The sequence below is a fragment of the Tachysurus vachellii genome, chromosome 15 (assembly GCF_030014155.1).
Source record: "Tachysurus vachellii isolate PV-2020 chromosome 15, HZAU_Pvac_v1, whole genome shotgun sequence".
NCBI lineage: Eukaryota > Metazoa > Chordata > Actinopteri > Siluriformes > Bagridae > Tachysurus > Tachysurus vachellii.
Window position 1 is genome coordinate 8,608,659 of NC_083474.1, and position 16,470 is coordinate 8,625,128.

At 38.3% G+C, this 16,470-nt stretch overlaps 1 protein-coding gene across 1 annotated transcript in view; it reads left to right on the forward strand.

The window, feature by feature from the left end:
* Positions 1-16,470, forward strand: part of grik4 (glutamate receptor, ionotropic, kainate 4) — a 385,301-nt gene that overhangs the window by 306,040 nt on the left and 62,791 nt on the right. The window contains exon 9 of the mRNA XM_060887855.1: positions 14,108-14,269. Within this exon, the coding sequence (XP_060743838.1) occupies positions 14,108-14,269 (162 nt within the window). The remainder of the gene's footprint in view (positions 1-14,107; positions 14,270-16,470) is intronic.

Here is a 16,470-nt window from a genome sequence, read left to right on the forward strand (position 1 = left end):
GGGTTAACGTTCCTATTTGCATATTTGTGGCGTCAACATCCAGGAATGGATCCAAACAGCACGTGACCGCCTTGTCATGTGCTTTCAGATCCGTGAGAAAAAAATGTCACCACGTAAATCCTCCACGACCGATTTAATCCTCCTGAGACGCACAAAGGCCATTTATCCTGAACAGACTTTTCTGACCATAAGTGTAATAATAAATCTCCTCTTCATTCATACTAACTTGTTTTTCGTCACCATTTGACTTTTTTGCCCCTCAAAACTGCAGCTACCGTTTATCTGTCAGAGCAAGTTTTTATAACCCCGGGTAAAAAGTGGTGCTAAATCTGCCTCTAAATTACATGTGTGAAACGTTCCTCTACACAGGGTCAAAAGAGGGGATTAGAACGAGACTAACTGGTAGTCCTTGTTTGTTTTGTTTTATGTTTCTCTCTCCGTTATCATGCGCTTCACTTTAATCAAGACTAATCTCCACTTGCACTTGCCCCTGCTACCAATTCCTGACAAGTATTTGAATGCGGTTTAATTTGCACCATAAAGTCTGTATTAGTGTCAGTAGATGTTCTAAATGAGATATGAAGCCACTGTACCAGCATTGTGCAGGAAAAGTGACTCGCTGGTATTCTCACAGTGAAATAGAGCATTTCAGTCCACTTCTGGTTAAGTCTGAGATACTGAACAGCGTGTTACTGTGACCATTATATCAGATAAAAGGGCAGTGCAAGCTACAGAACCTGCATGGATGGAGTGCACTGGTGTGAGTGGTGTGATTGTCATTTACTGAACCATGAGGGACACTGATGGTGGGTCAGACTAGCAGTAGGGAATAAGATATCAGAACGGGTTGATGCACTCCTGCAAGGTTCATAAAGATGGGCTAAGACCCAGCTGAGGTTTTGACAAATTGCATGTGCATAATTTGACACACACCTCCTCTGTTTGTGACAGATAAGTACTATTCTCCCTGACTCTCTCTCTTTCTCTCTGTGTGTCTCTCTCTTGCTCTTTCTCTTCCTCACTCGCTTTCTCTATCTTTCTCTTTCTTGCTATGTGTTTCTCTGTGTGTGTCTCTTTCTCTTTCTCTCTGTCTCTCTCCTGCTATGTTTTTGTCTCTCTCTCTTTATCGCTGTGTGTTTCTCTGTGTGTGTCTCTCTCTTTCTCTCTGTCTCTCTCCTGCTACTGTATGTTTGTTTTTGTCTCTCTCTCTTTATCGCTATGTGTCTTTCTCTGTCTCTCTCTCTATCTCTCTCTGTCTCTCTCTTTCTCTCGGTCTCTCTCCTGCTATGTTTGTATCTCTCTCTCTCTCGCTCTCTCTCACTCTCTCTCTCTCTCTCTCTCTCTCTCTCTCTCTCTCTCTCTCTCTCTCTCTCTTTATCACAATGTGTCTCTCTCTGTCTCTCTCTTTATCTGTCTTGCTGTGTGTGTCTCTCTCTGTCTCTCTCTTGCTATCTCTCTCTCTCTCTCTCTCTCTCTCTCTCTCTATCTATCTATCTATCTATCTATCTCTCTCTCTCTCTCTCTCTCTCTCTCTCTCGCTCTCTCTCTCTCACACACACACACACACACACACACACACACACAAACCACTTTACATTTAGAGCATCTGTCAGCTGATTGGATTTTCTGGGATAACAATGGGCAAACAGATGTATGCCATCAATGGCACAAGACAAGCAGCATTCCTGTAATTAAAGCTCTATTTACACATTACACATGTCATTTTCTCACGGCTCCAGTTGAGATTCAATGATTGTCACATTATATGTCTATTATCTGATTCCCATATAGCAGTATGTATATATATACACACACATACTAAGTATAGTTCCATTATAAAACTCAGATGTTCTACACATATCAATCTAATTGTCAGAAGTTCAATTTAAATTCATAAAATGAGATATTATTTGTTAAATTAGTGCAGTCAGAGAGCACCAGATCGACAGCACACATGTTCAGAAAAACATTTCTTAATTTTGTGGAACGTCAGCTATTGGCTTAAAGTGCTCAAAGAAGCTCAAGGACATTAAATCCACCAATATTAAAATGAAATGCTTGAATAAAAGCAAGGTCACAGCATAATAAAGTAAAAAACACACACACACACACACACACACAACTGCACATACCTTCAGCTTCCTGCTAACCCCAAAATACTGAAAGCAATGGCACCTACAGTACAAGCGGCCTCTCAGGATGGCTTGAGAAATGAATCATTTCCATCAACTCAACAGATTAACCTCATTTTCCATTGTTCTGGTACCTTTATTGTCTTCTTTCCTCCTGCTGCCTCAAAAATAGCTTATTAATAGGATTAAAAAAAATTACAAATCATTTGAGACTCTGCATCTAAGAAAAGTACAGTGCAGGACATTATCTTGGTCTTTATTGTGACCTATATTTATATGATTTTTATTTTATTTTTTATTAGCTTTGGAATATGACCAAAATAGGGCTGTTAAATAAAATGGGGGAAAACGCTTCTTCTTCTTCTTCTTCTTCTTCTTCTTCTTCTTCTTCTTCTTCTTCTTCTTCTTCTTCAAATATCGAATATGAGACAATAATCAAACACAATAATTAAATTTTTTTTACACATAATCAAATGCAGAAACTATTCATTATTGTTCTAACAAAATTAATGTTCATTAAAACTACTTAAAAATATATGACAAGTTTATTATTATTATAATTATTATTATTATTATTATTATTATTATTATTATTATTATTATTATTATTATTATTATTATTATTATTATTATTATTATTATTATTTATTGCTATTTTCCAAAACTAGTAAGAAGTTCTCATTCATTTACTGGTGTGTTTACTTAGACATTTATGTTGATTTTTATATAACATTGTATTTATTTATTTATTTGTTTGTTTGTTTATTTATTTATTTGTTTATTTATTTATTTATTTTATTCTATCCCAGGAGCCCAATTTAAGAAAAACATCTGGGCTTTGGTCCTAGCCCGCATATAACCAGTGTTTTCCTAGAGGCTTAAACTTGTACTTTGACAGAGGAGCTGTTTCTACTCTCAGCTTTCAGCTCATTCCACACCATAGTTTCTTTACGATTTTAAATTACATAGCTAAAAACTGAACATATGCCAAACTGCCCATTTGCCAAAATTTTGTTGTCTCCATACAAAAAAATGAGATAATTTGCCAAGTTGGACTGAAAAAAAAAATACTGATGTATTTCTGCTAAAAATGCCTAGCAGGAATTGCATATATTGTAACATGCAGTGGGAGGTAGGACACAAGTGCATAAAGTCAGCATGCGTTTTATTGGAGTTAATCCAGATATCATAGTTATAGTCCATAGTGGGAGTCATAAAACAGGTGGATGGGAAAAAAACAAGCCAGATGCATAATCAGAACATAGAAAAACTGGCATGAGACTAAACTAGGACATCTTCAGAACTAGTAAATAACAGAACATTGGAACACATACACCGTTCCATGGGCGTTATAAAACATAATTATGAGATGATTAGACTGCCTACTGAAACAATAAAGCATGAGGGGTTAAGCAGGGGCTAACTGAGCACAATAGAGAACATACTGATTGCAGGACAGGGGTGGAAACAAAACGTAAAATCAAAACAAATCACGTATGTTCAGACACAATTAAATGACGTAAGCAAAACCTGAAGTGCAGAAGCAGCTCTGTTCACACCAGGAGACATCTTGACCCCTTTCAAGATCTGCAGTGCATGATGAGAGAAGGTATATAAGGGCAGTACATCCTGTACGTAATATACCACATAGTCTGCTAGTCCTAAGCAGAACATACTTTTTATGCTCCCTGCTACGTATATGCAGTAAAGCCAGCACTGCTCTATTTACGTAATTAACACTTCAAACCCGAGGAGGCCTGACAGATACTGTATGACCGGCTGTTTCAGGAACTGCAATTAGTATACGGATTTATTTCTTTATTTTTTAGATAACGTGGCTTGCACTTCTAATATGGCTTTGCCAACATTTCTTTACACTTCTGTAGGTTACCTGTTACTTCAGAGGGCGTGCAGTTCATTTACAAACCATTAAAGTTACCGTTTTCTTTGAATTTTTAAACCTACAGTTGGTTGAGATACCCCATTTTAATTCTGTATCTAAACACAAGTTTTTCTACAGACAATCCTTTGGCCTTATGTTTTGTTTTTCCCACTTATCTACTGTTATAATAATTATAATTCTAAAATAATAATAAAATAATAATAATAATAATAAAAATGCCATGGAGGGGGCACAGTGAAAATTGTCGGGGGTTTCCTCCGGGTACTCCGGTTTCCTCCCCCGGTCCAAAGACATGCATGGTAGGTTGATTGGCATCTCTGGAAAATTGTCCGTAGTGTGTGAGTGCGTGAGTGAATGAGTGTGTGTGTGTGTGTGTGTGTGAATGAGAGTGTGTGTGTGTGCTCTGCGATGGGTTGACGCTCCGTCCAGGGTGTGTCCTGCCTTGATGCCCGATGACGCCTGAGATAGGCACAGGCTCCCTGTGACCCGAGGTAGTTCGGATAAGCGGTGGAAAATGAATGAATGAATAAATAATGCCATGGTGAAACACATTTCTTTTGCATATCTCACCTTCTTTGGACGGCACCTCTGCAGCAACCCTTTTTCAGGGTGGAATATAAATTGTCATTGTCACTTAGTATAAAGAAACAAATTTTTTTATCACCACAAGTCTGGTATAAAATAAGTCAGGACACTGTTGGCTTTCAGAGTGAGATGATTTACCTCTGTTGGGACAACCTTACACAGAATTTTAGTGCTTGAAGATGTTGTCTTGTTATGTAAACCTGGTTACAAACAAGCACTTGGGGCATCTCAGAATGGTTGATATCAGCATTTACTTTGCAGATATATATATACATACATAAATATATATATATATATATATACGTATATATATATATATATATATATATATATATATATATATATATATATATATATACATACATAAATATATATATATATATGTGGGTTTTTTTTTTTGCACTTTTTTATGAAAGTTTTGCCCCTGGTAGGCTAGATAAAAACAGAAATACTTCTAAAAACCTACAAATTGTTGAAGGCCTGAGGGACTTACATGGGCACAACAAAACACGCAAAAACACTATTGGGACGGGACTAGTTTTCCAAACGACGTTTGAGTTAGAATTTTTTTCAGCCGACGTCTGTCAATTCATGTATGGATTTGGACGGGACTAACATCTCTGTGTTTATTACGGAGGTAGGAGTGTCTGTGTTTTACATGTGGGCGTTGCACAAGACCACATGTCCAGGATGCGTGGACTGCGTATGGTCATCATATGGTTTTATATAGAACTTATTATAAACCCACTGGAATAAATACGTTTTTATATCATTTTCACGTTATGTAATTGACTATAGAAATGAAAGTAGATATTACAGTAGCCAATCTTAACAATTTACGTGATTTGGCTCTTCTTGTTTATTTCATTTTCTTATTTCTTCACAGGGTAGCAAACACATTTACATCCATTATTGGTGTTCAGAAAGCAGAAACTTGAATACCGGTGCGCTAGGGTTAATACGGTAGTTCACGTTGACCAAAACAGACAAGAAAACGCGTTTTGGAAAAAAAAACATTTTCGGCAATCACAGACATTCGCATTCAGACGGGATTAGATTTCTCAGAGGAGCGCCGATTTTGCTGAAAAACAGTAGGTAATTTGCGCTGGAATTTTTACACAGGTCTTGTGAGAAAAAGACAGACATGGCAGATTCGGACGGGATTAAAATCACAAAGTACGTCTGTGAAACTGAAATTTCTCTAACGACCCCCTGTAAAACTAGTCCCGTCCGAATAGGGCTAAATTCTATTTTTTTTATTTTAGGTTTTCAGCAGTGGCAGATTGGATTATGTTTAATAATCCATAGCCTTAACTATTGAACCATCAATTCTTTATCATTACAGAGTAAAAAAAAGCCCAAAATAAAATTACTTACTATACCCCAGATAAACTAAAACAACTGCCCTGCTTTGAGCCTTCAAGTTATATACAGTATGTATATATAGTATCTAATTCACAGCTTTGTTTAGAACTGTTAGTGTCGACTTTAGTTTAGAACTGTTAGTGTCGCCTTTAGTTTAGAACTGTTAGTGTCGCCTTTAACGGAAATAACGCATAAAGTAATGAAACTTTAACACCCATTAGACAAGCTCAAATATCCTGACTGTGAAAACACCACAGAAAATATATGCACTCGATTCAAATGGTATGAATTTAGTCTAATCTTACAGCATTGATATGGGTGTATGACATTCCCTGCTATCTTCTATCATTCCTTTCTGACTTTCTGACCATTATACATAACCGGTAGTCTCTACCACACACTTTGTACCAATACAATTATTGACAGTTTGTAATATTCCATAATACATATTTCATATTGTATATGTCCACATTTATTTGAACACATAAAATACTATCCATAATAACGCACTCCTGATTTTTTGACAAAAGAAACTAAACGGGACTACGGAGGTCGTCGGCGATGTAAAAATCCCACACCAACAACAGAGGAACTACGGCATGGCTGTGTTTATATTATATACAACCTTTCATTCATTAGGAATAATCTACAAGAAGACATTTGATCCTTATAAAAGAATATATTTTTCAAATAAAGATTGAAAGCGGGGGGCACGGTGGCTTAGTGGTTAGCATGTTCGCCTCACACCTCCAGGGTTGGGGTTTGATTCCCGCCTCCACCTTGTGTGTGTGGAGTTTGCATGTTCTCCCCGTGCCTCGGGGGTTTCCTCCGGGTACTCCGGTTTCCTCCCCTGGTCCAAAGACATGCATGGTAGGTTGATTGGCATCTCTGGAAAATTGTCCGTAGTGTGTGATTGTGTGAGTGAATGAGAGTGTGTGTGTGCCCTGTGATGGGTTGGCACTCCGTCCAGGGTGTATCCTGACTTGATGCCCGATGACGCCTGAGATAGGCACAGGCTCCCCGTGACCCGAGGTAGTTTGGATAAGCGGTAGAAAATGAGTGAGAGAGTGAGTGAGAGAGATTGAAAGTTTAAAGCTTAATGGTGGTGACGTTGAAGTCATGCGACCGTTCATTTATAGATTGGCTTTTTATGTCTAATTATTGTTTTAAGGTTTCAAAATTTATAAAAGTTTATTCGTGAATATTATTTTTTCTGACTAAGTTTTCTTAGTCAGAAAAAATGCAATAATTCATAAGCAAATGGAAAAAATCGTCTTCGGCGTTTTGTCGAAGGCATCAGAGTGCTGGCCTACAAAAAAATACTTCATCCCTGCTGCACTCTATGTTATGAGTGTAAATTCGGTAATTATACATCTTGAACGCTTGCTATGAATTACTCTGTAAGTGCATTTCAGTATTGCTTCAGTGTATTAGTTCTTAAAATATTGGAAATATAGGAACTTTTACCACGTAGTTTTCAAGAAAAGTCTTTGGTAGAAAAGTGCTATTGCAAACTACTCACAAAAGATAATTTTGTAGAAGATCAGTCATGTTGCTGAGTCATTTCCTGCACCCAGCGAATTGCTGCTTGTGATTTGCAAGTCAATACAGTAAAATATTCTAAAACCTGATGAAAGTACATCAGTTATAGAGATCTGAGAATGCAATTATCTACAGGCATTACTTTAGTTTTCGTTGTATGCCTAAAATTTTCAATTTTAAAAAAAGTGCCTGATAGATAAAAGAATTTGCATAGCATTAGCGACACCATAAGCGTATAACATTTGAGCAGTTAGTTAGGAGGCACTGTAGTAGCTAGTTCACTAATTATTCATCATTTTTGTGCTGTTGTCACATTCAAGGTGAGATTAAAATGCAAGGAGAACACAGTAGCTGTGCTCACATCCGCTTGATTTTGTCAGTGCCGACATGCAATATCGGCGGTGTGAAAGGTTTACTGTGGCGCGTAGATAACTAGAACATTGGGAGAAAACATACACACAGAGGGCAAGCAGGAGCTTCGATCAATGCTCAGAAGACGAAATTGTATAGTCACACCATGTGGGAGAGCTCCGGAAGACCAAAATATCTTAATTTATTCTGATTAAAAGCATTCATACAGATAAAAGCAGAGGATTAGTTTTTTTTTAATTAACATTAGCAAGCATTAGCCTTTAGTGGTGTTTTATGTGAAACATTAGCATTTCTCAGTGGGAGTGGTGCAGTCATTCAGTTCAATTTCAGTCCTGCGTGTTTCATTAAATCTGAAGCCCATTTCTTTGCAAGCACTGCATGTCGTACTGTATATGGTGCCTCACTGCTGGGTTGCGATATAAAAAATAAAAAAAAAAAGATGGCAAAATTCTTAGTTAAAATTTTGACCTACAGTAGTTTTTCCAAAGTCGAAAGTTTTTTCGAAATTTTGTATGATTGCGGCAGTCAGACAAGCAAACTCCAGTACAATAAAAGCCAGCTAATAAACGATATGATTAAACTGGTTGGCAGTAAATTTGGTAGCTAGCTAGTCAATTGTCCCCTCTTATAAATAAATAAATAAATAAATAAATAAATAACACATATTGGTGTAGTTTAACACTTGTGTCGTGGAATGAAGACTGTAGGCAGGATTGGGACAGGATTTTTTTTTCCCATTTATTTTTTTTCCCTCAACTCACATGCTCTCTTTCTCTCTCTTCCTTCACATCAAACGCGTGACCATGCCCCCTGCTTCTGCATGTAGGTTATAAATGTCATTGCTAAGCTGATTGTTTTCCACAGAAAAACACTGGCATTGTTAGCCCTTTGGATCAATTTTTTTTTCACCTCATATGATTATCTATTAAACGATACCAGGGAAATTATTTTACTAAGTGGAAATACAATGAATCAGCCATAGCATTAAAACCACTGACATGTCAAGTGAATAATAATGATTATATAGCAATAATTAGGTCTGATCTTGGAAACCATTTTTTACTTTTAGGTGTAACCGGTTTGAATTTGCTAAAAGTTTATTTCTTAAGATCCATGCAAGAGGGAAACACATTTCAGGTCAGGACAAACAAATTGATTAGTATCAGTCAAATCAGTCAAACTGACTATTATTTCTGCTAATATGTTTATAATAAACAAAATTTCAACTCATAAAGCCAATCTACAGAAAATCTTTATTCTTTAAAATAATTGTTTTGGTACAAAATTCAACTAATTTTTAGCATTTGGTTCATTTCTTGTAATAAGCTAAATTATGTGCAGAATAGAATAAGATTCTTAAAAGCTTATTAGTAAAAAATGTGTAGAAATGTGTAATGATTGTGCAGAAATGTTGGGATGTTTCTTTGATTCAAATACAGTTCACAGTTTTCTGTAACATTTCTTATAAGCCATGTTTGTTGTCATTGTAGCAGACGTACAGTAAAGCTGCGCCGTGAAGGTTACTTCTGACAGGAATCCTCCAGATGTGTGAAAACTAACTAACTTCGCATTTATATCTTACATGATAGAATGGCATTATTGGGTATCTTCTACAGTTTGAAATCCCTTTGGTTTACTACTGGTTTCACAACACTGTCACCGATAGTAGCTACAGTAGATAGTCGATGGTAGTTTCACATCTAAGGTTGTCACACGAGGACTTCTGTGTATGGTGTATCCATGACCAAAAAACTTTCAGCAAATCCAACCTGTCAGTTCAGCTCTGTCTGAATAAATATTTCATTAAGCTTTCCACAGTGACTCACTGTACCACAACAGCAGCAGGTTTTTTCTCTTCTGACCCAAAATAAACTATTTTCACAAAACATTTGACTCCAGTGGGATAATAAAGATATGAGACATTCACTTCCTGGCTAAGTGGACATTTTCTATTTTTTTAAAGACGTATGTGACCTCTTTATGTCAAAACAGCAAGAAATCATATTTGATGGTTAGGGAGAGAATTCCCAGAAATTTGTCTGAAAAGTCAGAAGCCCACAGTTGTCTCTACATTTAAGGTAACTAAAGGGCACAGATATGTTCCCCGCATAACAATGCACCATGCACAAAATGAGTGCGAAGTAATGGTTTGCTGAGATTGGAGTGGATGAACCCGAGTGTACCGCACAGATCCCTGACCTCGCTCTTCCCGAGAAGAGTGGAAGTTATGATAACAGCAAAGGGGGATTAAATGTGAATGGGATGTTCAGAAAGCACACATACAGTAGGTGTGTTGGTTAGGTGCTATCTTTTCTAGTGTAAGTGAAAGAGTTCAGGATGTGCTGTCTTAAACTCTGGGAGCAATTTCCTGTTCGGTTCCTGATTTCATGTACAGAAGCTCAAAGTTTCAGTTGTTCATTGAGAAGACTTGTCAATTCCCTAGTTGGAAGTCTAGTCCCTTCGCTTAGTCATTTGATGCCTGATTGTGTTTTATTCTTTGTCTGCTATGCTGTTTTATGCTGGATTTTGCATTGGGGATTACTGATCTTTCCTGCATATAGATTCCAAATCTTTTCCAGTCGAGTGTGTTACATTCAGCTTCAACAATAAATAGAGTGACTACATAAATCCCGCTGTTTGAACACTAAATCCACAAGACACAACAACGACAGTGAAAGATATTCTGCTTATATTTGTCTCTGTACTTAATGCTAGATTTGTATTCTGGAATATACATATATATATATATATATATATATATATATATATATATATATATATATATATATATATATAAAGTATGTATGTATATCGTGTATTTTGTGTATTTTGTCTGGTGTATTGGATAACATGCATTTTGTTCGTGTGGATAAGTCTAAAATGGTGTAAAAGAACGATAGGATTTGAGTTTTTTAGTCTCTTTTGTCATTGTTTGGGTATTATCATAGTGGATTATTATAAGGTTTAATATGGAAAGCTAGATTAAGGTTTGTGTGTATTTATATGGGAGAGAAACCATGCTGGAAGTGTGAACACTCTGGATGTGTGTGTGTGTGTGTGTGTGTGTGTGTGTGTGTGTTAGTCCCTTAATGGTATGGCTCTGTAACACTTTCGTTTTGACCTTGCAGGGACATATGTCTAGTCACCATGAGGACTGAGAAGATTGCATTTCTTTAAGTAAAAGAAATGCCCAACAGAAGTAGAATTGTGTATGTGTGTGTGTGTGTGTGTGTGTGTGTGTGTGTGTGTGTGTGTGTGTGTGTGTGTGTGCCTGCATCATGGTAGCATTCTGGCCCAACTCCTACTATGCTCTGACAGATCTCTAGGTGACAGGCTGTGTCAGGAGGCTCATTGCCAACCTGTCAGCACCTCACCTGTCCTGCCCCTCCTCTCTCTCTCTCTCTCTCTCTCTCTCTCTCTCTCTCTCTCTCTCTCTCTCTCTCTCTCTCTCTCTCTGCCCTTGTCTTCACTCAGGCTGTCAAAGATCAGGGCTAGCTCCTGTCCCTAGGGTCCTGTCATCTCCAGCTATGAAAGTTGTTATTTTTGTGTTGCATCTTTGGGTGAAAAAAAAATCCTTGAAACTGTATTTGTGCTTCTTTATTTCAGTAGCTTTAATGTGTAATTTTAACTTGAGCGATCCTATAATCTGTTTCCAGTATCGGGCATTTTCCAGACATTTACTTAGAATGCATATAGTTAGGATCAATGGGGTGCACTGTGGTGACTTGCTGTACATCTCTGCTTATAAATTGCTTTAAAAAAAACAGAACAGATTGCAGAGATGGCTGTCCTGAAGTGGCTTCAGGAGACAGAGTCACCTTTAAACCAAAGCAAAAGGGGATCTGTTCATATTTTATCTTCCTGCCTCTCTCTTTCTCTGCTTTCCTGTCTACTACCATCTCTCCCACAGGTCTGCACTAAAATACACTGTCTCCTGAAGTCACTGCACTACATTACTCTTCTCCTTTTCTTCCTTATCTGTCTTGCCTCTCGTTGCTTTCATCCTCCACTATGTGTGCTGGCTGAATCGGTGTTTCACACCTCTCCTGATTTTGTTTTGGTAATCATAGGGCCAGAGTATTACTTTGATCACAGCTTCTCAAGGCCTGTTCAGTGCATCTAAGACGAGCCATTTGTTGGTGTGTCTCTGAAGACCCGGGACTCCTGCTGAAGTCCCCATGCAGCCCTGCTCTCTCTATCTTTCTACTCCTACCTCTCTGTGTGATGGATTTCTTGGGTCCTGAATTCAGTATATGACTTATCATTAGTGTGTCTAGAGTCAGTGATGGTCACAGGGACATACTGTAATAGTGTGAGTCCAGGTACAGGGGCAACTCTATTAACCCACTTTTGAAATATGGGAAATTTTGGGAAAGCAAGCTGGTGACATTTATGGACATTTTGGATCTCAGTGGAGTTTCACACCCTGCAAAATATTAAGGAAGTAAAAATATATTGAATATAGTCATGTACACTCACCGCCACTTTATTAGGTACACCTTACTAGTACCGGTGTGGTCTTCTGCTGCTTGTAGCCCATCTGCATTAAGGTTCGACATGTTGTGCTTTCAGAGATGCTCTTCTGTATACATCGGTTGTAACGAGTGATTATTTGAGTTACTGTTGCCTTTCTATCAGCTCGGACCAGTCTGGCCATTCTCCTCTGACCTCTGGCATCAACAAGGCATTTGCGCCCACAGAACCGCCGCTCACTGGATATTTTCTCTTTTTTGGACCATTCTCTGTAAACCCTAGAGATGGTTGTGCGTGAAAATCTCAGTAGATCAGCAGTTTCTGAAATACTCAGACCAGCCCGTCTGGCACCAACAACCATGCCACGTTCAAAGTCACTTAAATCACCTTTCTTCCCCATTCTGACACACGGTTTGAACTGCAGCAGATCGTCTTGACCATGTCTACATGCCTAAATGGATTGAGTTGCTGCCATGTGATTGGTTGATTAGAAATTTGCATTAACAAGCAGTTGGACAGGTGTACCTAATAAAGTGGCCGGTGAGTGTAGATTTAGTATTTCCTAAAGTAAAGTAGTAGAGGGGGACACGGTGGCTTAGTGGTTAGCATGTTCGCCTCACACCTCCAGGGTCGGTGTTCGATTCCCGCCTCCACCTTGTGTGTGTGTAGTTTGCATGTTCTCCCCGTGCCTCGGGGGTTTCCTCCGGGTACTCCGGTTTCCTCCCCCGGTCCAAAGTAGTGAGTGATTGCGTGAGTGAATGAGAGTGTGTGTGTGTGCCCTGCGATGGGTTGGCACTCCGTCCAGGGTGTATCCTGCCTTGATGCCCGACGACGCCTGAGATAGGCACATGCTCCCCGTGACCCGAGGTAGTTTGGATAAGCGGTAGAATATGAATGAATGAAAAGTAGTAGAGTAAAACATATATCGTATTTAAGGGAAAGGATCACATGGACTTTAGCAGAGGTCTCTTTCCCTTGAGCCTGTTCAGATCACACCAGAAAAAAATAAAAATATAATAAAAAGACGCATCATTATCTTCAAATAAATCTTTAAACAATTATCCTCAAACAAACCCTACCGTACAGTGAATTTTGTTATTAATTCAAGTCATCAGGCTTAAGAGAAAACACAGTAAAATAACTGATTACACAGTGTCTGATCAATTACTTAATTACTATAGCCTACCTTTAAATGATTACTTAAGGTGCTACTCTATGCAATCAGCTGATATCACCATTCCGCACCATTTGAAGTGTTTTGGTGACAGGCCTGATGAACCTGATTATGAAATTCATTTGTCTCTGAATGGAAAATTAGGTGTCCTACATTCATCACATTGCAGCCAATTATTTCAAATTATTTCCTGCTCAGCTCTTGTAGAAACAATCCACATAAGCACGTGAGCGAGTAATGACACTGACCGTGTAACTGTTCTACAGTCAGTATTGTCGGATAGTGAGATCTTGTTGCCAGGCTGAATATAATGAAGACTTAGCAAAGCAAGGGCTTGTTTGTACATCTTTGATGGTAAACTTTCAATCATTCACAGGTCTCTGTTACAGGTCTTTGCCACACGAAGGTCTATGTCAATGAATAGACTCAAAGGAGAGTTACAGGATTTAGGCTTTTGTCATTTGAAAATTTGGAAACCATCAGTATGCCATGTTGACATCTAGAAGGTTAACATAATGATTATTATATGCAATTAAATTCATCCTTGCTGTCTTCCCTTAGGAATTTTCTCTGCTGCAACTGGATGACGTAGCTAATCAACGTGTAAACATCATCGGGTTCTCGGTCTTCAACAGAACACACCCCTTCTTCCAAGATTTCCTTCTCAGCCTCAACCGCTCCTGGCAGGAGAACTGTGATCATGCCCCTTTTGCTGGCACACCGGTATTTAATACTCTGTTTTACACTCATGCTGTTTACCATTTTCAGCTGTTTGTAGATTATTAGTTCACGTTTTGAATGTCAGTGGATTTGAAAACAGTGTATAAAATGTAAGGTAACAATTTGCCACGTTTCTATATCAGAGTAAAGGACCACAATGGCATTTTCAGCTCTGACATTCTTTCAGCTGTTCTCCCTATTCCTGCATGTTTTTAGTAGCAAAGTCAGCAACCTATGAAAGTTTTGACTAGTTCATGCAGTCCAACTGGCAAACGATCAATCTGTCCAGTTTGGACAGTCAAAGCTGCCAAGTACACTTTTAGAGGAAAAAAGACCAGCTGATTCTGTAAAAAACTGGAGAACATTGTACACTGTAAACGGTAAGCGGAATAATTGCCCCGTGTTGAGCAGATTGTGAGAAAACTTTCCACCACCTTGTACATAACTAGTGTTGCTTGTTTTATACTATACTGTATATAGTAAAATTGGATCCATGTACAGATTAGCATGGCCCCTGTGAAGCGTTTCTCATTTTCATGATATCAACAATGTAATAAACTAAAGACAGTTCCGTAATTTTCCTTTTAAAGCCAGAAAACCATCAGCGTGTACACACAAGATGCCGTATTGGACACATAAGACTGACACATGCATTCCTACTGAACGGTGAAGAACCTCCAACATGTTATTAATGTAAAGTGATAATGACTGATAAGCATATACTAAGGGACTGTGCTGTAACAATTCTAGACAATGCTTTGACTCTGTTAGAAATCTCTTAGAAATCTTCCAAAATGTCTTTCCAGAGAAAATCCTAGAATTTCCAATTGAATATTAAAGTGAAGGATCTTAAATTGTTATTTTTATGGGAAGATAATGACTGTAGATGTCAGAAAAGGGGGGTGTCCCAAACTAAAGGACAAAATACAATTTATTAAAGGTAACATAACATAAAAATAAAACGTGAAACACACTAGGGAAAAGAAACTGGAACTCAAGAAACTGAAACACAAGAAACTGAAACAAAAGAAACCGAAACACAAAGACAAACCTAATGACAGTACATTGACAAGGATTCCTCTCTGCGCAAGGCAACATGGCCGAAATAAAAAGGGAAGACAATTAGACACATGAGGTACAGGTGTGCAGAGGGAATTATAATTAGACAAGGGTGGGGCAGACATGTGAACACAAAACGTAAACAAAAACACATGGGGCAAGAGACAATTGCCAGAACACCCCCAATATTCCGAGAGGAAAGAAGCATCCTGACAGTAGGTGAAACAAGACATTCTGTAGATTCTATCAATACTACTCATTTAGATTTTACTCTGAAAAATTTGTATTTAGAATTCTTCTTTTTCACTCTGCCTTGTGTGTGTGGAGTTTGCATGTTCTCCCCGTGCATCGGGGGTTTCCTCCGGGTACTCCGGTTTCCACCAAAAGACAAAGACATGCATGGTAGGTTGATTGGCATCTCTGGAAATTTGTCCGTAGTGTGTGATTGCGTGAGTGAATGAGTGTGTGTGTGTGTGTGCCCTGCGATGGGTTGGCACTCCGTCCAGGGTGTATCCTGCCTTGATGCCTTATGACGCCTGAGATAGGCACAGGCTCCCCGTGACCCGAGGTAGTTCAGATAAGCGGTAGAAGATGAATGAATGAGACATTTTGAGACAACGGCTTTAACATATTTATTTTCTGAATCAAAATGTTATCAGGAATCGCATTATTGGAATACTGTAAGAATCTACAGAATGTACATACCTTGCCATCATCTTGCCATTGCTGACATGGGTTTAAATGAACAGTAAATAACAGTTTACCCAGTGTGCTTAAAAGTCTGACTTGCCCATTGCAAACCAGCCTGTATGATAGTCCTTTGCTCCAAATGACAAGACTAATACAGTAAATTCAAAGAGTGTGTGGTTCACAGTGACCTAAGGGTCAAGTCTGAAGGGCTAACAGGCACAGAGGGCCCTTCAGTTAATGGGAAACCTTATAGTATTTGTCAGTAAGTCTAGCAGTATCACTGGTTTACTGGTTGTATAGTCTATTGAATGTGAAAGCAATAGACAAAGATATAGCTGTAAATTTTGGCCTTTCTAAACCTTTCTCTATTCTCTCTCTGTGAAACACATTAGTTCAATTACATCCTGGTAAATTGAATTGACCCGATATATAGCTCTCCACTCAAGACCGGTGTT